Genomic DNA, 21,815 nt, shown 5'->3' on the forward strand with positions numbered 1-21,815 from the left:
ATGTTGGACTCATTTATGCATATGATGGAGACATATTATGGATATACGTTATATAACCTGAGGCTGGAAAGCCTATGCACAGATCCAATAGCACATTATTTATTCATTAGAAACAGGACCCTGCTTCTTCTGCCCAAGTAGCTTCTTACAAGTAGCAAACTTCAAGCAAGTCCATAACACCCATAAGAGGTTAGTCGGTCAAAGATTTTTGTAACGCAGTGGTATCATTATTATTCCTGTCCAATACCCATTGTTCAGGTTCACTCTAAAAAATCTGTTATTTGTTTCAATACATTTGAATTTACATATTTTTTCCTGTTTTTTTGTTTGTTGTTGTTTTTGTAGTACAGGAAAAATCCATAAAATTACAGAAATATTTTGTGAATGTACATGTCCAATGTAAAATAACAGGGAAAATCTGTGACTGAGGTACTCAAATTGAAATTTCTTTAGCATTTTTTTAATAAGGGTAGATATACTTAATCATCAGAAGTCCTCCTAAATTTATATACTGTATTTTTTAATGGAAATTACTGTGTTTTTACAAGAATTGTACAGTTATGAATGCCTGACCACAGGGTAACTTGACAACCCCTGAAAAACGTTGTTTTCTGACCCTCAATGGAAAATCGTCTCACCTTCCTGCAGTCACTTTGGATTGTACCCCGGGGTGAGTCACTGCACTGTGACATCACTTTTGAGCTTGGTTACACGTGCATCACAGCACACTTGTGACCACACCCTACCACGAAAGAAAGCTTTAAGTGATTATGTGTTGGCCTGATGTTTTAAAGTGGACTATTTGACGCAGTGGCAATCATCCGCACTTACTTGGTACACAAACACAAACAGAGGGAAACCCCAGATGTGAGTGCACTTCCTTTTTTTCAGCAGCTGTCTCTCTTTGCAGGAAGGATGACATGCTTGGTCTTCTCCCACTGGAGCCAAAGCAACACGGCCAGATGTGACGGAATTAAAGGGGGAAAAAAAAGCACCTCAGGTCATAACAATACAACACTTTTATTGTGAATATATTATATTTGCACAATAATCAACACCATATTATAAACATTTTTCATTTCCTTCCATTTTCTCTTTTATACAGTAAATAGTATTAGTGTACAAATGTATACAAAAATTTATTCAGGCTAGTCAAGTTCCACAAAAGAGTAAATTCATGTACAGTATTAAAGCACAATCAGATATCGGAGGGACACGCACATGCCTGCACATAGACACGGGACCCCCGGGTTAAAACACGAGTCAACACGCGACTTTTGATAAACAGGCATAACCTGAACACTCAACACCAGCAGTTCACCATGACGGCGAGGTGGAGAGAACTCAACTTTAATCATTATAATGGAAAACAAAAAGGGACCAGTAAAACATTTTTGTGTTATTTTTATGACTTATGGTAGAGTAAGGCAATGCATGATTACCCCAGCGTATTCTCAAAGTTCTCTCCAACAGGCCCTGATGCTGACCGTTGGGCATAGACAGCGTTCAAAACACATAACAAGCTCATCCCATGACATTGCAGCTTTTCGACACTGAGCCTTCAGCGTCTGCTTCACAGCACTTAGAGAGCAACACAAAGAGGAAACAAGCATAAGGAAGGAGAGCGGCGGGGAGGAGGCAAACAAAGAAAACAGTCGTTTTTATTATGCTGATCTCATTCACAAGTCATCTTGGCTCCTGAGTCTGGAGATCCAGAAGAAAAAAAAAGGTAACAGAAACAGGACTAATAAAGAGAGGTGTTGGAACGCAAAGCTCAAGTCTGGTTTCAGTTTGTTTTTGACCGTGGAGGGAAATGATCTTCCTCTCGCGCAATCAAAATCACCGGTTGTTCCTACAGGTGTGTGGGCCACATGAATTGAGAGTAGACTGCAGCAGATTTGACCCATTCTGCAACATGTCACTGCACGGGCTAAACCTGTGTGCTTATACTGCAGCAGGCGTCGGAGCATACGTGTGAGGGATGCAACAGCTGCTGCATTGTTTTATCCAGATGACAGACTGTTTGAGCTACTGAGTAGGCACTGGGAATTCGATGCATCAAATTGAAGACAACCAAAGCTGTCAGACCAACTACAAACGTATTTGAAATAGTAATATCCTAATAGGTTAAATTCACACGGGGTGCTCTCTTACCTCTCAGCGAGGTATCTAAGGTGTCTATCTACCTAGCTAACGCTGTAACTCGAATACTGATGTGCACCCACGATAGAGGAAATCTGAAAATAAACTAGCCTGCAGATCCTCTGTAGTAGGTTTGTGTATGTCTGTGGTCCTGGGTAGCGTGGAGCTTTGGTGTCAGAGTACCGGTGTTGTGTTTAGCTCTGTACTGAGCACATGCTGCTACAATACAACACCTAGCTAGTCGCAGAAAGTTGATCCGGAGTCACAAAAAGAAATGGTTGAAAAATAGATAGGTACAGCACATTTAAAAAACACGCCAAACAAAAAGGGATATTCGTCATAGTTGCACTGGTTGCCGAAATTAAACGCTCATTACAGCATAATGATTCATACGCAATAATATAATAAGCAACAAACAATATCGACGACTACACAAATCAACGCTGTCAGTGAACATACAGTCTTTGAATGATATTTAGTTGGCATAGTGGGACAACTCTTCACCCTCCGCTAAATAAAATCAGAGAAACAAATTAGGCAGAATTAAAGGGTTTGGTTAGCTCTTACTCTTGCACCAGTATTAAGGAGTATATCGTGGTAATGAGTGCAGCTGAGCACAGTAAATGTGTCTCTATTTTGGAAAAATGACGAGGAAATGAATGAGCACCCTTTGGCATAGGAAAATGGAGATGCTGATAAAAGTGTCTCGTTGCAAATATCCTGCATACGTCCCGGATGGCATAACTGAAGAGTCTTCTGGCCTCTTGTGAGCTGAGATGATGATGATGATGATGATGATGTGAGCGTGTGTGTGTGTGTGTGTGTGTGTGTGTGTGTGTGTGTGTAGGGGTCATGAGTGTTGTAAAGATGTGAGGAGCCACAGCAGCAGTAGTTGGAGCCCGAGCATCGGCCAAAGACACGGGCTTAGGCAGGTCCCTCCTCCGCAGTCAGAATCATCTTCCTGTTGGACGAATCAGTCGTGAACAAGTTCAATAAACATTCTCTAGCTCTACTTTCAACAGGCCTCTGCTGTTATCAGTAATTAGCAGTTCAAGATCATAATGTATCTTCTCTTAAAGGGAAGGGAAAGCGATTCTGGAGGGAGATGGCTGGTTATTGCTTCTCAGTCCCAGGCTGCTGTGGGTTTGTGTTCTATCTGAAACTCTAACACAAAGCATCTGTATTTATGAACACATTTAAAACAATTGAAAACTACAACCCTTGTCCTTAATACTTAGCCCTACAACTCATGTTTCTCATGTTCACACCATAAGGTGAGTCTGCTGATGTCTTGGCAGCTAACTAACTTCCTAGCTAGTGTGACATTGTATTTGCAAATTTGTGCATGACAGGCCCTCTTTTTGATGTATTTCAATGTTGCAGTGGCCCCTTTGATGAACTTTAGTCCAGCAGCCAAGTTGCTACAATTCACACTAACCCTTAAAACTCTTGATAAAAAAACAGAGGTAAAAGCAAGAGGTATGGGTAAAAACTGGAAATGGGATTGAGTCTGTCTTGACCAGATCTGTTTCCCTGTTTCCAGTTTTGCGCTTTAAAGCTCCTGATTTTTGATGAACTTGAAACCATGAATTAAATAAACAACAATGTTTATGTATATGACTATGCCATTAACTCTTGTTTGTGCTGAGGAACAAGCAAGTTTAACAAGTTAAATACTGATGCTTTCGAATGGTTGCTACCCTGACCTACAATCCGAAAGTGTCAGTATCTGATGAGTTGGGAGACCTGAGGCATCAGTATGACTATCTTACTAACAGGAGCTTTAAGCAAACAGATATCTACTGTACAGTGACTGCGGTATCACTCTTCTCATCTTACCCAGATTTGCCTAGAAAGCGAGCAAGCGTAATTCCCATACTGAACAGTCGTTGCATCTCTAGAGGTGTTCCCAACCTCACTGCGCTTTCCATGTGTGTCTATGCACGCGCACCTGCCCACACACTGTGTGGCTTTTTTGTGCTTGATGGGAGTATTCAGGATATCCGTGCATGCCAGAGTCTCGGGAGAAAGAGGTGGGAGTCCTCCGTATTCAAAGGGCAGGAAAGCTACGTGGAGCTTCCTCTGTTTACACCAGTGATAAAATGGACTGGCCTGGACACAAACTGTCTTCCTACGAGGAGCTGAGCCAAAAGTAATGGGACAGATGGAAAGAGGAAAAGGGACGCGGCCTACTTTTACTCTGTTCATCTACTTCCTCGGCCACAGACTCGCCACAATATAAACACGCAGGCACATGAATTAGTAGCCTGTTATGTGTGTGATCTACGCCTTTACAACACAATGAAAGACTGAGTTCACAAAGATATGGGAAATAATTTCTCCAAATATTTAGACGTCGTATAAACTGTTCAAAGTTGGGTGGTGATGCAATGATCACACACGATTTATGCCCCCTCGCTCCTTTGTTTTACTGATTTAGCCCAAATGGTACAATACATGAACTCCCATTAGATCCTTTCAAGGGAACCTCTTGTGTGGACAGTTAATGCCGTCTGAATCTGGTCTGAATATTGCACTGCAGTCCTTGAAACCCTCAATGCTAAAACCCGAATAATTTGTTTTATATATTTACAAACACAGATTTGAGGTAAATTTGGTTGACAAAGCATTTTCACGGCAAATAAAAAGACTGTGGCTGCAGATTTATTTGCACATAGTTTTGTGGTGCTATTATATCAAATTGATTTCACACTTTTAACTTCCAAGGTCTCCATCTGTTGGGGTAAAAAGCTGTAAAAATACAGAAACAAAACAGAAGAACGAGATGCCAAAGAAGGTCATGGCGTTGTGGAGGAGAGACAGGCATGCAACAAAGAAATAAATCCCGATTATTATAAGTCTGTTATTTTCAAATCATGTAAATATGCGTGAAAGGAGATCGACTGGTTGTAAAATTAGTGAGCGATGACTCAGATATTAAGAATTAAACAAGGCAGGATTGGCATGTCACAGTAGGGCCTGACTTGTCCTTTGCCAAGCGCACTGCGATGTCCAAGGAACAGTAAAGCTCGTAAAAGTTAATAATTCAGTAATGAAGCTGTGGGGAGCCGTGTGAGGACACTGACCCTGAACTTAGCATCAGTAACAACAATAGAGGTGCGGGGCTCAGTGGAGAACCTCTGCTGATTGGGCACAAGGGCTCATCCTGCCCGACGAGAGCAGCAGCCGACGGGGATGCAGAACCACAGGAATGGCAGATGATGAGTGGAGAGACGACAGGAGGACAAGAGGACAGAAAAACAACTGAGTGATAAGTGCATGCAAAGGTAACGAAATAAAGACGATAACAAACTGATAAGTAAAGAATGAAGTGAATGAATAAATCAAGTATGGATCAGAGTGCAGGAGCAGGCAGCCAACACTGTGATCGCTGATGGAAACCAGACAGAAATAGACGGAGGCCAACTGTGAAGTCTGACTAATAGAGCTGCTTCCAGCAATAATCTCTGCACATGTGTGGCTGCGTCTTACATTTTCATTGTTGTCAAAACACACGTCCGGCCCTTTGCGGTATCTGGGGTTCTGAGCCAGCTCGCATGGATCTGGACCTTCAGCTGAACAGAAAACTCTCAGGAAAATAATGTGGATAACCATCGGCGGCGTACACTTAGCACTTAAAAAACAACCATTAAATGATGTGCTGACTCTTAATTTCCCTGCCAATGAAAAATCCTCATGTAGTTCCAACTCATCAGCCTTGGCTAGACATCCCCTGATTTATTTTCTTCCAGATATTTGCTGATCTTTTATTAACATCTACGACTGCCAGGAGATGGAAATAGAAGAATTAAGAAAGGCAGTCCTTAGAAATCACTGTCCACGCTACTTTATGTGTTATGGAGCTGCTGATTGCATCTTGCCATCGTGTCCCTAATAAAATAAACACTGAATTCTGATGAACCCATTTAAATCAATCCTCATAATGAAGCCGCTCCATATGTGTGTGTATCTGTATATAAACGCAGCGTGGTAGAGCAGCATGTGCGCATTATACGTGTGTTGGTGTGTTGAGCGGTGTCCTTGTTAGTAGCTGGAGGCCCCCATTATGACCCCATGGTGACTTCTGATGATGACACCTGTACTGTTAAAGCAACAGGAAGCTGCATTCAAGGCACATCTGTCAAACAGATATATCCATATCGCCAAACTGGTCTGGCCCAGCGACGAGCCGTACAACCCGCTTGCAGTTCACCTCGGCCCAAATAAAGCAAAGGAATTGCGGTCGAGAGGCGGTCCAGATCGGGTCGCCGGAACACAAGCCCGTGACACAGGCCTTGATTCTGGCTACCAGATCTGAACCACCTGTGGACCGTAACTCATTGCTGTCTGTCTATCTATCTATACACACACACACACACTCATAATGTACATACACATGAACACACCTTAACCCTCTTAACCTTAATTCAACCTGATGGCATCACGCAGCCCGGATGAATTTAAACAGAGAAATGTAATCTGGGGGTAATGTGAGACAGACTTTCATATGCTGTGCATCTGGTTTACTGTTCACCCGTGGACATTCAGCAGGGACCTACTGCAAGCTCCTTAGGTGTGTGTCCTTGTATTGAGAGTTTAAAGCCCCGCTGTCATAAGGGTGATGGATGGAGGGCCAGAAAGTAAAAAGGAAGTGTAAGTTCGATTTTTTTAATTATTTTTTTTACGGGGGGTTGAGTGAAAGGATACAGGGTTGTTCGGCCTGTCGTAGCGGTCTGGGGTCACACGACAAACACGTCGCCTTGGCATCGGTGATCAGGAACACTAGGTTGGTGTTTGGCAGCTTCTCAGCACGATACATCCTGGAAAGGACACATGGCCACACACACACAGTCAGTACAGTACACCTGTGATGCTTGGGTATAATGCACATGCAAATTATGCAAATAATCCACAATGGATTGCATTTGCATAAAGAGCGTGTGTATGCAGACACACACAGGTACATGTGCAGTAGTGCACATATGTACACAGTCATTCCTCCTCTCTCCTCTTGGGATTAGCTTTTTATGGTAGTCATGAAAGTTTCTGTGTCTACAGTCGTTAACATTGGGGAGTAAAGCACCAGACACGTGGGACTCATAACACCCAGTAATTACAGCCATATTTAACCCCCTCTGACAGCCCAAATTGACAAAAGAAGGAGGTTGGAGCAAAGTGGTCTGTGACTGTGCGTTTTGGCGAGTTTGAAGTGAAGCCAGAGAGCGAAGGAAGAAAAACAGATAAAAGAGCTTTTGTGCCTTCCTCTGCAATTCCGGTCACTGACAGATCAAGGTAATCTGTGTCTGATCAGAACTCATCAGAACACAGCTGCCTGAAATCAGGCTGAAAAAACAAAAATAGGCCAGGAAACTAACCCCTGTCCTGGACCCATCCCTGCAGACCATTAAACAGAAGGCTGTCCAGGAAGAAGATCCAGTAAGAGGTGGAATATCTTGAACAACACTTCCCATTTACAGAGAGAGTGGACTAAAATAGGAGCACATGCATTGTTTTCTACACAAACGTTCACATGAAGAAAAAACGCTCACATACCTGGAACAGTTTCCACAGTCCAGGTTACCTGAGTAGGATCTCTCCTCAATGTCAAAGAAGTACTGAGTTTGCTCTGTAATGCAGCTTTCCTTAAACATGGCATCTGGTATGTCATCATCTGCTGACTCCGCTGGAAACAAGAGATTTTTAGTTTAATAAAGAAACAGTTAGGGATTACTGAGAATGTGATGGGATTAAAATTGACCTCATATAAAAAAGAAAAACCTGATGGTTGCATTTTAACACAATCGCAGCTTCAGTTTCCTCACCTGCCTCGAGAAGGTTAGGGAACATGAGGCCGAAGAAAAGCTGCTGGAGTATCGACCTAGACACAGCGAATGAAACAAAAAAAAAAACATGAGTCACATGGATGAGACAACGGACCATCTTTAACTTATTTACATTGAACAGCCAAACAGTGTGTAATAACAACCACACATCTGTTTGGGGCTCGAGTCGCTGCTGATGTAAATGTCGAGGGATACATCAGTCTTTCTATTTTAAAAAATCTGGTTATATCGCAGTTGGACACCGATAGCGGTGGAGTGTAATGTTGTGTAACTGCCCTTGTCCTGCGCTGACCCTCAAACAACATACACGAGCCCACTCCCAAACAAACTCCTACCCTAAAGTACAAATGCACTCCCACTCCAAAACGCACACAGAAACAAACACAAAAAAGTGCAAGAAAACAAAACAGAGAACCTGAACACTCACCAGGCAGCACTGGAAGCCCACCAGCCGATACTGAGCAAGTCTGCAATGGTAGGCTGGAGACGGACAGGAAGAGACATTTCAAAATCAAGCAGAAAATTATAACAATTCATTTTTTTCTTTCATTAGGCTGTTTTTTTTAAATACTATTATTTACTATTATTATTTGAATACTATTAGAAATAACAAAAAAGGGAAATACAATTACAATATTAGAAACTAGAATAATCAAGATTCAATATAGGTTTGTTTCAATGTCCCGTTTCCTCAACTACCGTCCTCACCAGCATAAACAATACAGTAGGGATGCACAAAATACTGTATATCAGACTGATACACTTTCAGCCCCATACTGGGAATTCTGAGTTCTAGGCCCTGTATTTGTATCGGTGAAATGTATAGCCAATAAACAGAGAATATAACATTCAGCCAAATTGCTTTCATAGACCTAACAATGCACTCGAATGCAGTAGGTTGCAGTATCCACCTGTGAGGTCAAGAAGAAGAAGAAGAAGAAGAAGAAGAAGAAGAAGAAGAAGAAGAAGAAGAACAACAACAACAACAACAACAACAACAGCAACAACAACAATAACAACAGAAATGTAAAATTATCGGTCATCTTATTGTAATTGTAGCAGTGTTTCCCACACATATATTTTACTTGGGTAGTCCCCCCAGGTATGTTATTGGTGGCCCAGATATGTTGTGCAACCCTTCTTCAGTAAATGTAGGTAAACTCTTAAAGCGCTTCTGAAGAATGGTAGTCTTGGTAGCGGATTTGTGTGAAACCACCGTAGTAGGGCTGAGTAACTGCACAGGCATAAACATGTCAACAATTATCCGTGAGAGAGTGACTGCTGTCCACCAGCTTGCGTGATTCAGTATCTCACCACGTAGACGGAGCGGGGTCCTGCTGCAGCCTTGCTGTCTCTCTCTGGGTCGCACACAGACTGGTAGTCATAGGTCTTGTTGAAGGCGTACAGGGAGGTGTTGACCAGGTTAATCATCAGCACAGGATCCACCTCTCCAAAGAACTGACCTATCTAGACGGGTTCACACACAAACACACGTGGGCAATACAAACAAACAATAAAAGCAGTGTCAGACTCAGCTTGTACAAACAAACCATACCGCTGCGTGTTATTTCCTCTGACAGGGCTTTAGAGGCTTAAGCTGTTCACAGTTGCGCATCGCCGCGCTGAAAATTTGAATTTACATGCATGGTCAATTTGGATGAGCCTATTCCACTGTTTTGTGGCAGTGTACGTGAAGGGGAAGGGAGTCACACTTTGCTTCTACAGACAGTCAGGATCATGTTATAACCATGGACAAGTTTAAAGTCGAAGCCAGTCTAATATAGAATGAAGGTTACATATTGATAAGCCCATAGTTACAGTCAGCTAAGCCAACTAAGGTTACAGTCAACTAAGAAAACCTGCTGATGATCAATCGGCTCAGTGGTTTAATTTGGGGCAACCTTCAGAGGGATGAATAAGGCAGACAATATAAAGTGCATTAAAATGTTTCATAAGCTGATACGTTGGGGCTGCAAAGTGATGAAATACATCGACCAGTGTATGACCAAAATGACCAAAACCAATTAATCAATCATGAAAATAGTTGACAGCTAATCAGTTAATCATTGCAGTTCTACTGGAATGTAAAGATGGTATGTACAGAGGAGTGGCATAGCACTGATTCGGGGCTCTGGCATGGTTCATAGAGCTGTGGATAAAATACAAAACTTACATACAAAGACTGCCAAAAATGACTGCCTTGCATTTGTATGCCTCTGCACACCAGTCGAGTTGCTATTCCTGAGCTGTGGCATTGAATAATGATCACAATATATTTTGCAGAGTATTATGTTGGCACAGTGAAGTTGACCTTTGACCTCTTGGATATAAAATGGCATAATTCCATAATTCTGTCCTATCAGACATTTGTATCATACTTTGACATTTTTATCTGATTATTGTTGAGTAAAGGCCAAAAATGTGTTTTGTGAGGTCGCAGTGACTTTGACTGTTGACCACCAAAATCAAATCACTTCATCCTTGAGTAGAAGTGGATGTTTGTGCCAAAATGTGAAGAAATTCCTTTAAAGCGTCCCTGAGTAATCGCGTTCGTGAGAATGGGACAGACGTACGGACAGACAGACAACTGGAAAAGATAATGCCACACTCCCAACGGACACCAAATGTATAACAAGGAGTAAAAAAAAAAAAGACATATGAGAGTGCTCATATCGCTGTAAACTCTCTGCCAGACATTGTTATGGTAGAACGGATCAAAGACAGCAGATGTCCCATCGTGACTGACATGAAATGTTTCCGAACCCACTGTATATCCTACCACTGACACACAGGGGCCTAAAACAGCCTGAAAGAGCGGAGTTAACGCGGCAGAGCTGACTTCTCTCGTACACGGGGGACTGACTTCACTACAGCCTCCATGACTGACTACTCAAACCCCTCAGAACTTTCCCTTTGATCCTCCTCCAGTGGCTAGTGCTTCACTTTACTGGAGATTTGGATGAGCTGCTCCAAGCATCTCGGAGCTAACAGGCCATTCTCATAACTTAACCGAGTCATGAGCCCTTTATATGACCTTTATATGATGCTGATGGATGCTTGTGACAACCGAAAAGGGAGCTGGGTACGTCTAAAGGTAGAGAGAAGTAAGAATTATGAACTCTGGCGGAGTCTGTGATTTGAACTTTTCTGATTATATGACTGCAGAAGTTTTATTGAGTGATGGTTTATGATCGCTTGCTGATCATTTGGAGAATGACAGGCGGACAGGCGAGGCGTTCATGGTCACGTAAAGGTGAATGAATGGTTAGTGGCTGCTCACCAGGTTTATGTACTCGTCTTGATTGGACATGAGAAGAAATCCCCCGTCGTCCAGGATCACACAGTCTACTTGCTGCAGGGTCGGACGAAGAACAGAGTAAAAAATGCAATAAATGAAAATGACGACTTTTGTAGAAATCATACATCAACTGTCAGGACAAGAGATGCTAATCAGGCTTGAACACATGAATGCCAAGGGAGCAAAGGTATTGTCATAATGTTTTTTAATCAAGCCGTGATAAGATGAAAAACATCTTAGCAAAGATGAGAAGCAAAATGTGTAAAGGAACTGTTCAGCCTTGGGCTGTTTTGGTGTGAGGAGCCCAGATTTGGCAATATCAGACAGAAAGCTGTCTGCCTTCTCTCAGATATAATGAAACCAGAAGGCACTTGACTTGTGGCACTCAGAGCGCCACAAGCTCTATTCATTATATTCAGAGGAGGCAGACATTTCTACCAGCGACATCAGCCAAACTCTAAACTCACACCGTGACAATATGCAGTTTTTGATTTTGTTTTCTCAGTTCTCAGATTACAATCAGTAAACTGCGGTGCTGTACCTTGTCATTCCTCAGACAGCCACAGATCTCATCTTTGCACTGAAAGGTAAAACGTCGGCCACATAAGAAATTAGTACACCGACAGATAAAAGGTGTCAACATTAGAGTACACGATACAAATAAGAACTATTAACATGACTTACATTCGCTTTCAGTGTAGCATTCATGAAAATGTTCATCCAGTATGAGATATTGAGCTTCACTCCCACCACTGTGGAACAAAACCACAAAACAGGCAGGGGTACAACTTTTATGAATAGCTATTGAGTCTTTTTCATTTCTCCTGCAGCACAAGAGGCAATCATTCTGGTATTAGGAAGACCGACCTGCTGGTTTGAGCGTGACTTCGTCAATTGTGAGGTCGACCGCTTTGCTCACCAGAATACCTGATTCAGAAACAGGCTCCCTGCTCTCCGCTGCAATTGAGAAAAAGGGGATTACACAGGGGGACCAATAATCGTGGCAATTTTAAACCGAAATCATGTTTAAAAGTACATGGAGGAGAATGTGGATCACGGCAAGCAATCGCCGTCCGTTGTGGGGAATTCCATACATTTTTAGCTGCTTGTAATTTACGTGCGTGGAGTGCAGAGTCTTGTGTAGCCAGTACATGTGTTAATCCAGTCAAGTGTAGCTGTGAGCACGTACGGCTCCATTACACTGACATTTGCCTGTCCTGGTGTCTGCTAGAGAGATCAGTGCAGATAACAGGAAGTGTATGGGGAGGGAGGGAGGGAGGGGATGATCGCTGAAATACGCAGCGGGGAAAAAGGCGAAGGATAAAGAGAGTGATATCAGAGGCCTGAGAGTGTGATCTTTGCTAGTGGGGTTGGGATGACGTCCAACGGCAGAGAGCAGGATAGGCCCGGTGCCAGGCCACACTGAAGAGCGTCACGCACCAACACTAATGCACACATACACACACACACACACATTGGGACCTATCAGAAAACTTACTGTTGAAAGATGGAGCCGTGAAAATATAAATTTCATTGTCCAGGGTCCTTTTGTAGAAGCTGGATTCGTACGTCTCGGGGTTCTCGGTCCACTCTTCCCCGGCACTGAAAGACATTAATACGGTCACGACGTAACATTATATACGGACCGTTATAGGCATAAAACACCAAAGCAAGTGTGTTTGATCTATTTGAACAATTTATATTTGCATCTCCAGCCAAATGTTAGTCATCGGAGTAAGAGTCACGCCCAGTCCGGCTGATATATGTCGAGGGCATGATCCAGTAAAAGCAATAACCGATTGTATTTCATGTTTTATCGTCAGGAGGAATAAGCATCCATCTTCAGTTGGAATGTTATATTCTGACCGAGCGGAACCCCCCAAGTGTAGTTCAGACAAAAGCAGCAGCAGCAGCGGGGAAATTGAGGGAAAACGAGCTGCGTTTGGCTGCTGGATCTGTGGCCACGACCCGTGTCCCGTTCTGGCCTGGCGAGCTCTGCGAGTTCAGCCCAAAGTGTCTAATCCTCTATGTTCCTCTATCCGGGGGTGAGGGGAAATAACCCAGTGGAGCAGGTGAGCGAAGCAGCCAAAAGCGATCGACCTAAGAGTATTACTGTCTGTATCCATTTCCATCTCACACGTTCACACCGCCAGATATTTGGGTAAGGCTTCCTGTGCTATTTTTTACAACGCCAAGTGCAAAGACCGAGGAGAAGAAGAGGAAACTGAGGAAAACGGAGGGGAGAGTACCTTCTTGGGTAGATCCTTGTGATTCCTCCATCTGTTGCAACAAACCTGGCCACAATCCCATCCCTGAGAACATGGAAAAAAAAACAAAAAAAAAAAACACAACAGCCAATCAAACATAAAAGTCAATCACACACATTGGAGGAAAAGAGCTTGTGAACTGTGACACCGAGCTGCAGATGTGACGCAAATGGTTTTTATGCCCACAGTCCCTTGTCTCTATATGTCCTAATGTTAAACAGACACCCTGCGGCCTGTGTGTAAGTGTGCACTCAGATTATTTCAGACAAGTGGATATGCCATGAAAGGAGACGCACTGCTGTAATTAATTTATTTTTCCTCTCAAAACAGCGTGTCTTGGCAGAGCCCTGGGTGGCTGGGTGTGATGTGCATTTTGCGCTCTGCTTTCATCACGTTTTGCTAGTTAGTCGTGATCGATCCGCCAAGAGTGGAAAAGAAAGAAAGAAAGAAAAAAAACTCTGGCTCGGTTAGTAAGTAAAATTGTACATGAAGTGAGTGTCAGCTATGGTGGTAGAAGGAAGCAGGGTACACATGCAACACAGATTTCCATGGAAGAAGACATATACATATATATATATATATATATATATATATATATATATATATATATATATATATATATATATATATATATATATATATATATATATATATATATATCTCTTAGCATCGCTTCAGAAGGCTGAGCACTCACACTGTCTGCTCGCTCCAAAGTTTGACCAGTTCAGCTGTCAGACCTGCGTCCAGGATCAGCCGATTCACCAGGGACACGTTACCTACGGGTTACAGGCAACTGACATTAAAACACCACAGTTACAGTGCTTAGCGGGGTTTACATAGGTGAGTATATTATGCTTTTGACTCATATTAAGAACGACGACTAATGCGCCACTAAACACTGTCCTCAACACAGCATTTGTTTTTCAGTGCATCTGACTGAAGACTGGTGATTTAATGTATGTGGGGAGGAAAGTCTGGCTGAAAAGGAGAAAAAAAGCAGGTGTGTTCAGCCAAAAGCTTCTCTTCAGATAAATGAGGTGTAGGTCACTAATCAGGAGATGATCCATCAGGAAGATATGTTTTTGTAGATCTTCGCTAAGTACCAACGGACAGGCAGATAGCAGGAAGTATTGTGTGAAGGATTGGCTGTTGACGCATTGGGAGCTAATAACGCCAAGAAGGGGCGGGACCGTGGAGGTGTCCACAGCTTACTGACTGCCGCATCCGCAACTAAATGGCTATGCTGATTGGACAAATCGCTTCACATTGCTCTTCTATGTGCGTCATATAACTGTCTTTGGTATCCAAATTTCTGCTTTTACTGTTTTGAACTCTTCTCTCTCTTGTTCTACAACAGCATATCCTGCAAAATACAAAATAGGTTATATATGTATGCCTTTAGTAATGGAGTAGACTCTAAGTCTGGCCTTAGTTTAGTGTACCTTGTTGCCTCTGCTACACACTCAGGTGGTTTACCTTCAAAACTGAAAGGAATTGAGTCTGCAGCATTAATTGTTTGACATTTCTTTATCGTGATGTCTGGATATGACAAAGACAATGATTGTAGATGCTTTGTCTTATGCATGTACGGCAGCAAACCCCTGATAACACTGTGGCCATCCTTGGACCACATTATGTAGTTTTGTGCTGTAATTTGCAATTGGTTGTTTTCTCCATCGGCTGCATGTGTTCTGCATGAACACTGCAAATGCATACGTGTTACCGCTCACTTAGTCAGGCCAGATTTCTCAATATATTGTTATTCGCATACTGTATCTCGAGAACCGTTCATCCGATCTACTTCAGGATGCCTCTCTCATTGTTCCGGTTCAGACGGAACATACAGGTTGCAATGATAAATATCAAACATGTTAGACAGTAGAAGTCAGTGGTGGACGAGGAGCTTGAGCCACATACAAAACTAGTACAATACTTTTTAAATGGAGAAAATCATGAGCGTTTTTAACATTAAGGAACAAGATTGCAATTTAGATTAGGGACCACGATTGTGATTAAATAGATTGTATAAAGATAAACAAAGTAGAGCTTCTAAAAATAACATGAGCGTCCAAACCTTTTCATAAACACTCGACAAACCAATTGCCACGACATATTGCACAAACAGCATTAAGAAAGGCATTAATGCCTGAGTGTGCGGCTTGCCCCTCAGGTTAAAAAGGATCAAGGGTACCTAGATCCATTAGCTGGATGATGGTGGTCAGCCATATTAGGAAGAAGGATCCATTAGATGATGACAAATCAAGCATTGTGAGTCATTGTGTAGCATGACAGCATCGGGCTTCTAGGAAACTCGGTGGATCAGGCTGACATCACTCTGCTCAGATCGTGCTGACCAAAGTCAAGCTCTGACCTTCAGATGCTGACCGCCGCGAGTGGGAAGTTCCACCATGACTAATAACAGTAAGACATACTGTACCATGCAGGTATACAAACACACACACTTCCACTCTCATTACTGTAAACAATTCAATGCAATTGATTTAGGTGACATTGTGTGGGTCACTGTGGTATTATAGTACTCACATGAGTGCAAAACAGTGCCGCAAACTGACATCACTACCAAATGAAAAACAGTGAAGAGAAGAAGCATGACTCACAAGCGTTTGGAGTGTTTCTATCAATGTACTGGCTGAAGTCGAGGAGAAACTCGGTGTTGTTGAGTGACAACTTCAGCTCTTTGCAGTACTCCCTGAGGAAACAGTATTGATCAGTTCCAATCCCGGACACTTGTTTCGTTCCCGTGTTGTGACAGCGGTGTTGGACCGTTGTGTCGGGATCACTCACCTCGGAGCGATGTAGGTGTAGCCGTACTCATCGAACCTCTCCAGCTGTATGGTTTCCATGGCTTTTTTGAAAAAAAACATGGAAAACACCTGGTTTAAGCTCATAAGACTGTAGATAAGTGTGATCTCTATTTATGAAAATGATGTCAAGTCCCTGGCATCTGTGCTGTGAGATGATTACGACAAATCCAGACACACTAGACAAGAGGATGATCACATTAAAAATGTGGGAAGTGGGCAACACAGACACAGAATAGAACCTGCACATACTGGACAGATCTGAGGTGATGGATTAAGGTGGAAAGCGTGAATGAAGGCGCAATAAGGGGGGCGAGAGAGAGTAACTGAGCGAGAGATACTTGCCTTCTTGCCCTGTTGTGACCCCAAAGCGAGAGAGAGATGAGGAGAGGAGAAAAGTAGGGAGGACAAAGGGTGATAAAACTTCATTCATCATCCCACAAATGATGTCATACCTTGAAGAATTGTAAATATTTCCCACAGTAGGTAATAAAATACTCCAGTGCAACCGCAGTGAGAGATTATTAGATCTCACGGACAAACTTTCAATATGAAAATAAAAAGATCGAGTGCACTTTTTTTAAGAAACGCAGAACGGGGAAATGATCACAGGGGCTCTACAGCACATTCATGCAAGGAAACAACACGTAAACACACAGAAAATAATGCAGAAAAAATTCCTTCCACTCCTCTGCTCCTGGCTCTGGATTTCATTTTAAGTCCGGTCTGGTAATTCTTATCTCATAAATGACATGACAGGCATCAACGGCCATCATTCAACTGCTCTCTTAAAATGAAGACATCTTGGACATCGCCTTTAAAATATATTGAGTCGTGTGGTGCCGTCTGCGAAAAAAATTACCCGAGCGCCGAGTTTCCTCGGGGTCATGGAAATCTGGTGCGGGATGAAACAACGTCCTTCACATAAAAACGTAACGGGCAGATTCATTGTCCCTCCGTCTCTATGGACTGGGCAGGGTGTCTCTATGTCCACTTGTTTTTCACACGTACATTCTTTCTCTCTCCCTTTTTTTTTTCTTCTTGCTCATCACACTCTCCTCAACGCCGGCATTTGCTCATTTATTCAACACGTGCAGCATTCTCGCCATGTAGATGAACGAAAACCTGCGTTCATCTATCACAACCTCGGCTGGGGGACACTCGGATGCATTAGGAGGACAAGCGGCTGCGGGAAGCACCTACTGCAGGGGAGCGGTAAGATGGATCGAGGTATTGGTGGTCTGGCTCCGCTGTGAAACTCTATACGGCTGTGCGGAGAACTTTAGAGTCCCAAGCTCCCTATCGGAGCAGTCTGCGGCAGCTAGGCATGGTGTGTTACTTTCTTTAACAGGCCTGTAAACGTTCTGACAGTCTTTATGGCGCGGAGACAGACTCGTTATGGCAGAGAGGGAGTGATGCAGGGGCTGGGACGCTCAGTCAAAATCTCATCTGTTGGAATAACTGCACCATTAGCCGTTTATGCTTTGTGGCGGCGCATCAAAGTTGAGAAGAATCCGCTAAAGCCAGATGGTTATGTGCTGAATCTGGAGTTTTTCTGTCTAATTATATCCCCCGATCAAAGCACATATCCACTCTCGCATCTGTAAAGTCATGGGTAAGCATTCCTATCCATCCATCTATCCATCCATCCACCGCATCCATTACATCCATCCATATGTAATCATGCAAACACATAAAGGACAAACATGCTTGTGCACTGTACGAGCATCCTACTTCAAGAGGGAGACAGGGGACACAGAACAGTGAGTACTTGCCCCAAGAAGAAGCTGTAAAATCCCAGTGTGGAGGAAGGAGACAGGGGAGAAATAAGTTGCATCAGAATCAAAAAGCAAAGAACTCTATGAAGAGTGACAGGATGTGCGTATGCGGACGGGTTTTTGTCCTTGCGATTATTAGCTGCGTTCTGAGCTGTTAGGAGAGGCAGCCAGAGTGTGTCACGCAGCGAGACAGCCTTGAGAGCGCAAACAAGAGCGAGGGAGAAATAAGCTGAAGGAACAGGGGAGGAGGGGGAGGGGGAGAGGAAATTTAGGAGGAATAAAGTGAACGAGGTGAGGACAGGTTTACAGATTAGATAGAGAGATGGAGGAAAAACAGGGAGGCAGACAGAGAAAACAAAGTAAAGTCTGTCGACTCTGGGTAGCATGTTACCTCGCGAAAAAATGAAGAGGGGGGAAAAGAAAAGATGAACTGGAGGACGAAGAGGTAGACAGATGGAATTGTAACAAAAGGGTGGAGTGCAGAAGAAGAAGAAGAAGAAGAAGAAGAAGAAGTAGAAGAAGAAGAAGAAGAAGAAGAAGAAGAAAACATTTGGTAGGAGAGGCGATAATGAGCGGGGAGAGGAGGTGTAGGAGGTTTAGTCGTCTTCCCAGCCAGAGGGAGGGCTGGAAGAGGGGAGCGAGGAAGGCGAGAGGAGAGCAAAATGTGAGACAAGATCAAAAGAGCGAGCGCTCGGGCTGGGCCTGGGAGAAGGCGAAGCATGTTGGATGGAGTGTGTGTGGGAGTGCAGGGGCGACTGACCAGTGGGTTACACTACAGAAGAAAAGCACAGTGGGGATCCGCTGATCTGAGCAGCAAATACAAAGGAGTGGTTGTGGCTCCAGCTAGGGAACAAGTAATACAAAACAAGTGGAGATACTCCAGAGTATGACCCGCAAGAAAGTATGCATGGGAGTTGGCTGCGAGGCACCAGCGGAATCAGGTCTGACTGATGTGTTTGCACAGTGTTTATCACGAGGGCGGACGCTATACTCACACATAGCTTGTTTCATGTCGTCCCCCAGCTTTGCTTGAATGAAGTGTTCGCTGTATTTTGGCAGAACGAGAGCCAGGCTGCAGAAAAAAAACAGACAATCGCGGTCAGACGGGTGAAAGAAGTTTGTGATTTTCTTTGTTAATTCAAAAGATGGAGTTCATTTCAGTTCCTTTCGTTGCATGCGATTCAATCAATGACCAACAAAAAAGCAGAATGAGCACAACTGAACAAAGTTTTTCCATCATCCCTCTGCATTTTCAGTGAAACCCAGAAAACGTCCCTTAAATGTATTTCACATTAATCAAGCGGAGCCTGGTGTGAGAAACAGGAGAGTGACCCCTGTTGGCTTAGGTAGTGTCCTCCATCAGCTGGAGTGCTCTCCGCAGTTGGTGAGTCGTTGGCAGTGACACAGAGGCAGTTTAACAAACCACAGAGGGATATTACAAAATTGCTGAGAGGGGCTCACCTGTAGTCTGTTCCATTAACCGGTGCCCACGTGTAGGTCCGGATTCCTCTGTCGATATACCTCTGCCCAAGACCACACACAGGAAATGGCATTAGGAATTTGCTTTGTAATGTTAATATAATAGTTCCAATGTATTGTTCGGTGTCAGTTTACTTTCGATAGTAGAAAAAAAGATAAAATACTGTGTAGCTTAGAAGAGAAATATTTTCACTGACTGTGCTTATTAAGTTTAAACAAACTCTCTTTGTTTTCACTGAATGTACAAACTAACCCTTTATATGTGGCAGACCCTGCCACCTTTCTAGCTTCAAACTGTGTCCCGGGGACATTATTTTCCTCTGAGAACAGCTTGTTTATTCAGTTATGGAAAAGATAAATATTCCTGAGTTTGTATTAGTGCCTCATTAATATTGTAAATATTACAATTGTGAGTTTCCAGAGCTACACGGTGCCCCCTTTACAAACATTTGTATAAAATCGAGGCAATGAAAAAGGAAGTCTGGCATGAAGTCAGCATGGCTGGGTTCTCTACTTTGTGTTAGTAGATGGATATTATTAACTATCCTCGCTGCACGATGACCTTAGTTACTGCAAACAGCTGGGAACAAAGTTTTCTTGCAGCGGGAGTTTGACAACTTACATATGTAGGAACACGAAAAGCAAGTGAAAAGTAAGAGGTTTTAGAGATCCTTTAATACATTTTCTACAAAGAACAAAAGCAATGAGAAAGACAAACATTGGATAGTAAATATTCAAAGTAACTGCTTTATTCATTTGTTCAGGAATTAGCCAAATGACTTTAGCCACAATATTATATTAATATCACTATAACGCTCACTTTATCCTTAATGTGGTGGATGAAATGTTGCACTGAAAACTTTACTTCAGCCCGTTTGTCTACTCTGCAATGCCTGAGAACCTCTCTGCAGCGTTACTGAAGAACACGCAGCTGTAGATCAGAAGCATGATAGGAGACCATCGAATCTAAGTTCCCCCAACATACCCCAGAATAATATGTGGGGCTGCTTCTAGTGTTTCCTCTTACCTCATCCTGCGTTTTCACCAGGGTGTGAATGGTACGCTCGCCTGTCTCTCCATCAATCATCATTCTCCTGATCTGCAGGGAGAGAAACAGACGGATTCGCTGTGTTTCAGCTGATTCGAAAAACATTCTGTCTCGTAACCTCATGCTAAACAAGTTGGGAACACCGAGTAAATCACCTGCGGGGGACTGATCATGATAGCTTTATGAGGCGAGTCGAGACATCTGGCACCTGAATACCTGGCTGAACGTGTGTCTGAGTGTGGTTTTCTGCGTCCGTGTCTTTTGTGTGTGTGACAGGCGGATTTCCATGTATCTGCGCACTTTACCTCCACTTTGATGTCGTTCTCCAGTTCGGCATCCAGGAAGTCCAGTGTGACGGGTTCCTGGAATTTGGGATTCTGCGGAAAAAAAGGATGATATTTCAGTCCGAGCTGTGACACCACTATAAGAGCGCTGGACACAAAAATCAAATGCAGAGGGATCGATGTGAGCAAAACAAAGAAGGACCATTTACTCTAGGCCTACTCGTTAGGCTGGGAGTTTATTATGTAATAACCGTCTTTCATATCACTCCATCTGAAGCCTGCTGAGCTGATAAAGTAAAATGTTATAAAGTGCAGCGGACCATTTTACAATTGTTATTCAGAGATGGGTTCTTACTGTGGCAATCAGCCACAGAGGGAGAAAAAAAAAGCCCTCCGCATCTTACTGCAATTGAATAACATATAGTGGACTTCAATAATTGTTTCTTTTGCGTTCAGTTCAGGAGCGATGCCAAGCTCTTTTCTAAACACATGCATCTAATCACATCCCGCGGTATTAAAAATAGAGGGCACCATATGGCGGCGCTCTGACAACATATCTGTGACACGAGACGTGGCAGGTTTGATACAAAGTGACACTGGACCCTATTAATGTCCCCTCTTAAAAACCCTATACGTCTGAGTGGCTTTATAGTGGCATAAACTGGTAGTAGTAATCTAGTGCTTCTCTATAAAACAGCAGTACATGGAATCTGATACCGGTCCGTCCTCCACAGCGTTTGCTCACTCTGTGACTTCAAAACGTAGGGTGACACACTGAGGGCATGCTCGTTTTTGATACACTGTTCTCTACATAGCTTTTTTTTATGCTGACGCGTGCGAGCGGCAACTCCGCA

At 43.2% G+C, this 21,815-nt stretch overlaps 1 protein-coding gene across 4 annotated transcripts in view; it reads right to left on the bottom strand.

The window, feature by feature from the left end:
• Nucleotides 1-1,001: 1,001 nt before the first annotated feature.
• LOC119025044 (voltage-dependent calcium channel subunit alpha-2/delta-1) overlaps nucleotides 1,002-21,815 on the bottom strand; it is a 68,601-nt gene continuing 47,787 nt past the window's right edge. The window contains exons 19-41 of one of the 4 annotated variants that reach the window (XM_037108339.1): nucleotides 20,983-21,054; nucleotides 20,657-20,728; nucleotides 19,612-19,673; nucleotides 19,146-19,222; nucleotides 18,148-18,159; nucleotides 16,718-16,726; nucleotides 16,356-16,416; nucleotides 16,169-16,260; nucleotides 14,245-14,326; nucleotides 13,533-13,595; nucleotides 12,782-12,885; nucleotides 12,151-12,240; nucleotides 11,968-12,035; nucleotides 11,825-11,863; nucleotides 11,266-11,337; nucleotides 9,300-9,452; nucleotides 8,413-8,465; nucleotides 7,965-8,020; nucleotides 7,696-7,825; nucleotides 6,850-6,962; nucleotides 5,635-5,717; nucleotides 5,229-5,308; nucleotides 1,002-3,103 (exon numbers count right to left, since the gene is read on the bottom strand). In XM_037108339.1, the coding sequence (XP_036964234.1) occupies nucleotides 3,067-3,103; nucleotides 5,229-5,308; nucleotides 5,635-5,717; nucleotides 6,850-6,962; nucleotides 7,696-7,825; nucleotides 7,965-8,020; nucleotides 8,413-8,465; nucleotides 9,300-9,452; nucleotides 11,266-11,337; nucleotides 11,825-11,863; nucleotides 11,968-12,035; nucleotides 12,151-12,240; nucleotides 12,782-12,885; nucleotides 13,533-13,595; nucleotides 14,245-14,326; nucleotides 16,169-16,260; nucleotides 16,356-16,416; nucleotides 16,718-16,726; nucleotides 18,148-18,159; nucleotides 19,146-19,222; nucleotides 19,612-19,673; nucleotides 20,657-20,728; nucleotides 20,983-21,054 (1,680 nt within the window). In that variant the 3' untranslated portion in view covers nucleotides 1,002-3,066. The remainder of the gene's footprint in view (nucleotides 3,104-5,228; nucleotides 5,309-5,634; nucleotides 5,718-6,849; nucleotides 6,963-7,695; nucleotides 7,826-7,964; nucleotides 8,021-8,412; nucleotides 8,466-9,299; nucleotides 9,453-11,265; nucleotides 11,338-11,824; nucleotides 11,864-11,967; nucleotides 12,036-12,150; nucleotides 12,241-12,781; nucleotides 12,886-13,532; nucleotides 13,596-14,244; nucleotides 14,327-16,168; nucleotides 16,261-16,355; nucleotides 16,417-16,717; nucleotides 16,727-18,147; nucleotides 18,160-19,145; nucleotides 19,223-19,611; nucleotides 19,674-20,656; nucleotides 20,729-20,982; nucleotides 21,055-21,815) is intronic. The other 3 variants (XM_037108340.1, XM_037108341.1, XM_037108342.1) reach the window with 3 other exon arrangements.

The sequence above is a fragment of the Acanthopagrus latus genome, chromosome 8, assembly GCF_904848185.1.
Source record: "Acanthopagrus latus isolate v.2019 chromosome 8, fAcaLat1.1, whole genome shotgun sequence".
Lineage (NCBI taxonomy): Eukaryota > Metazoa > Chordata > Actinopteri > Spariformes > Sparidae > Acanthopagrus > Acanthopagrus latus.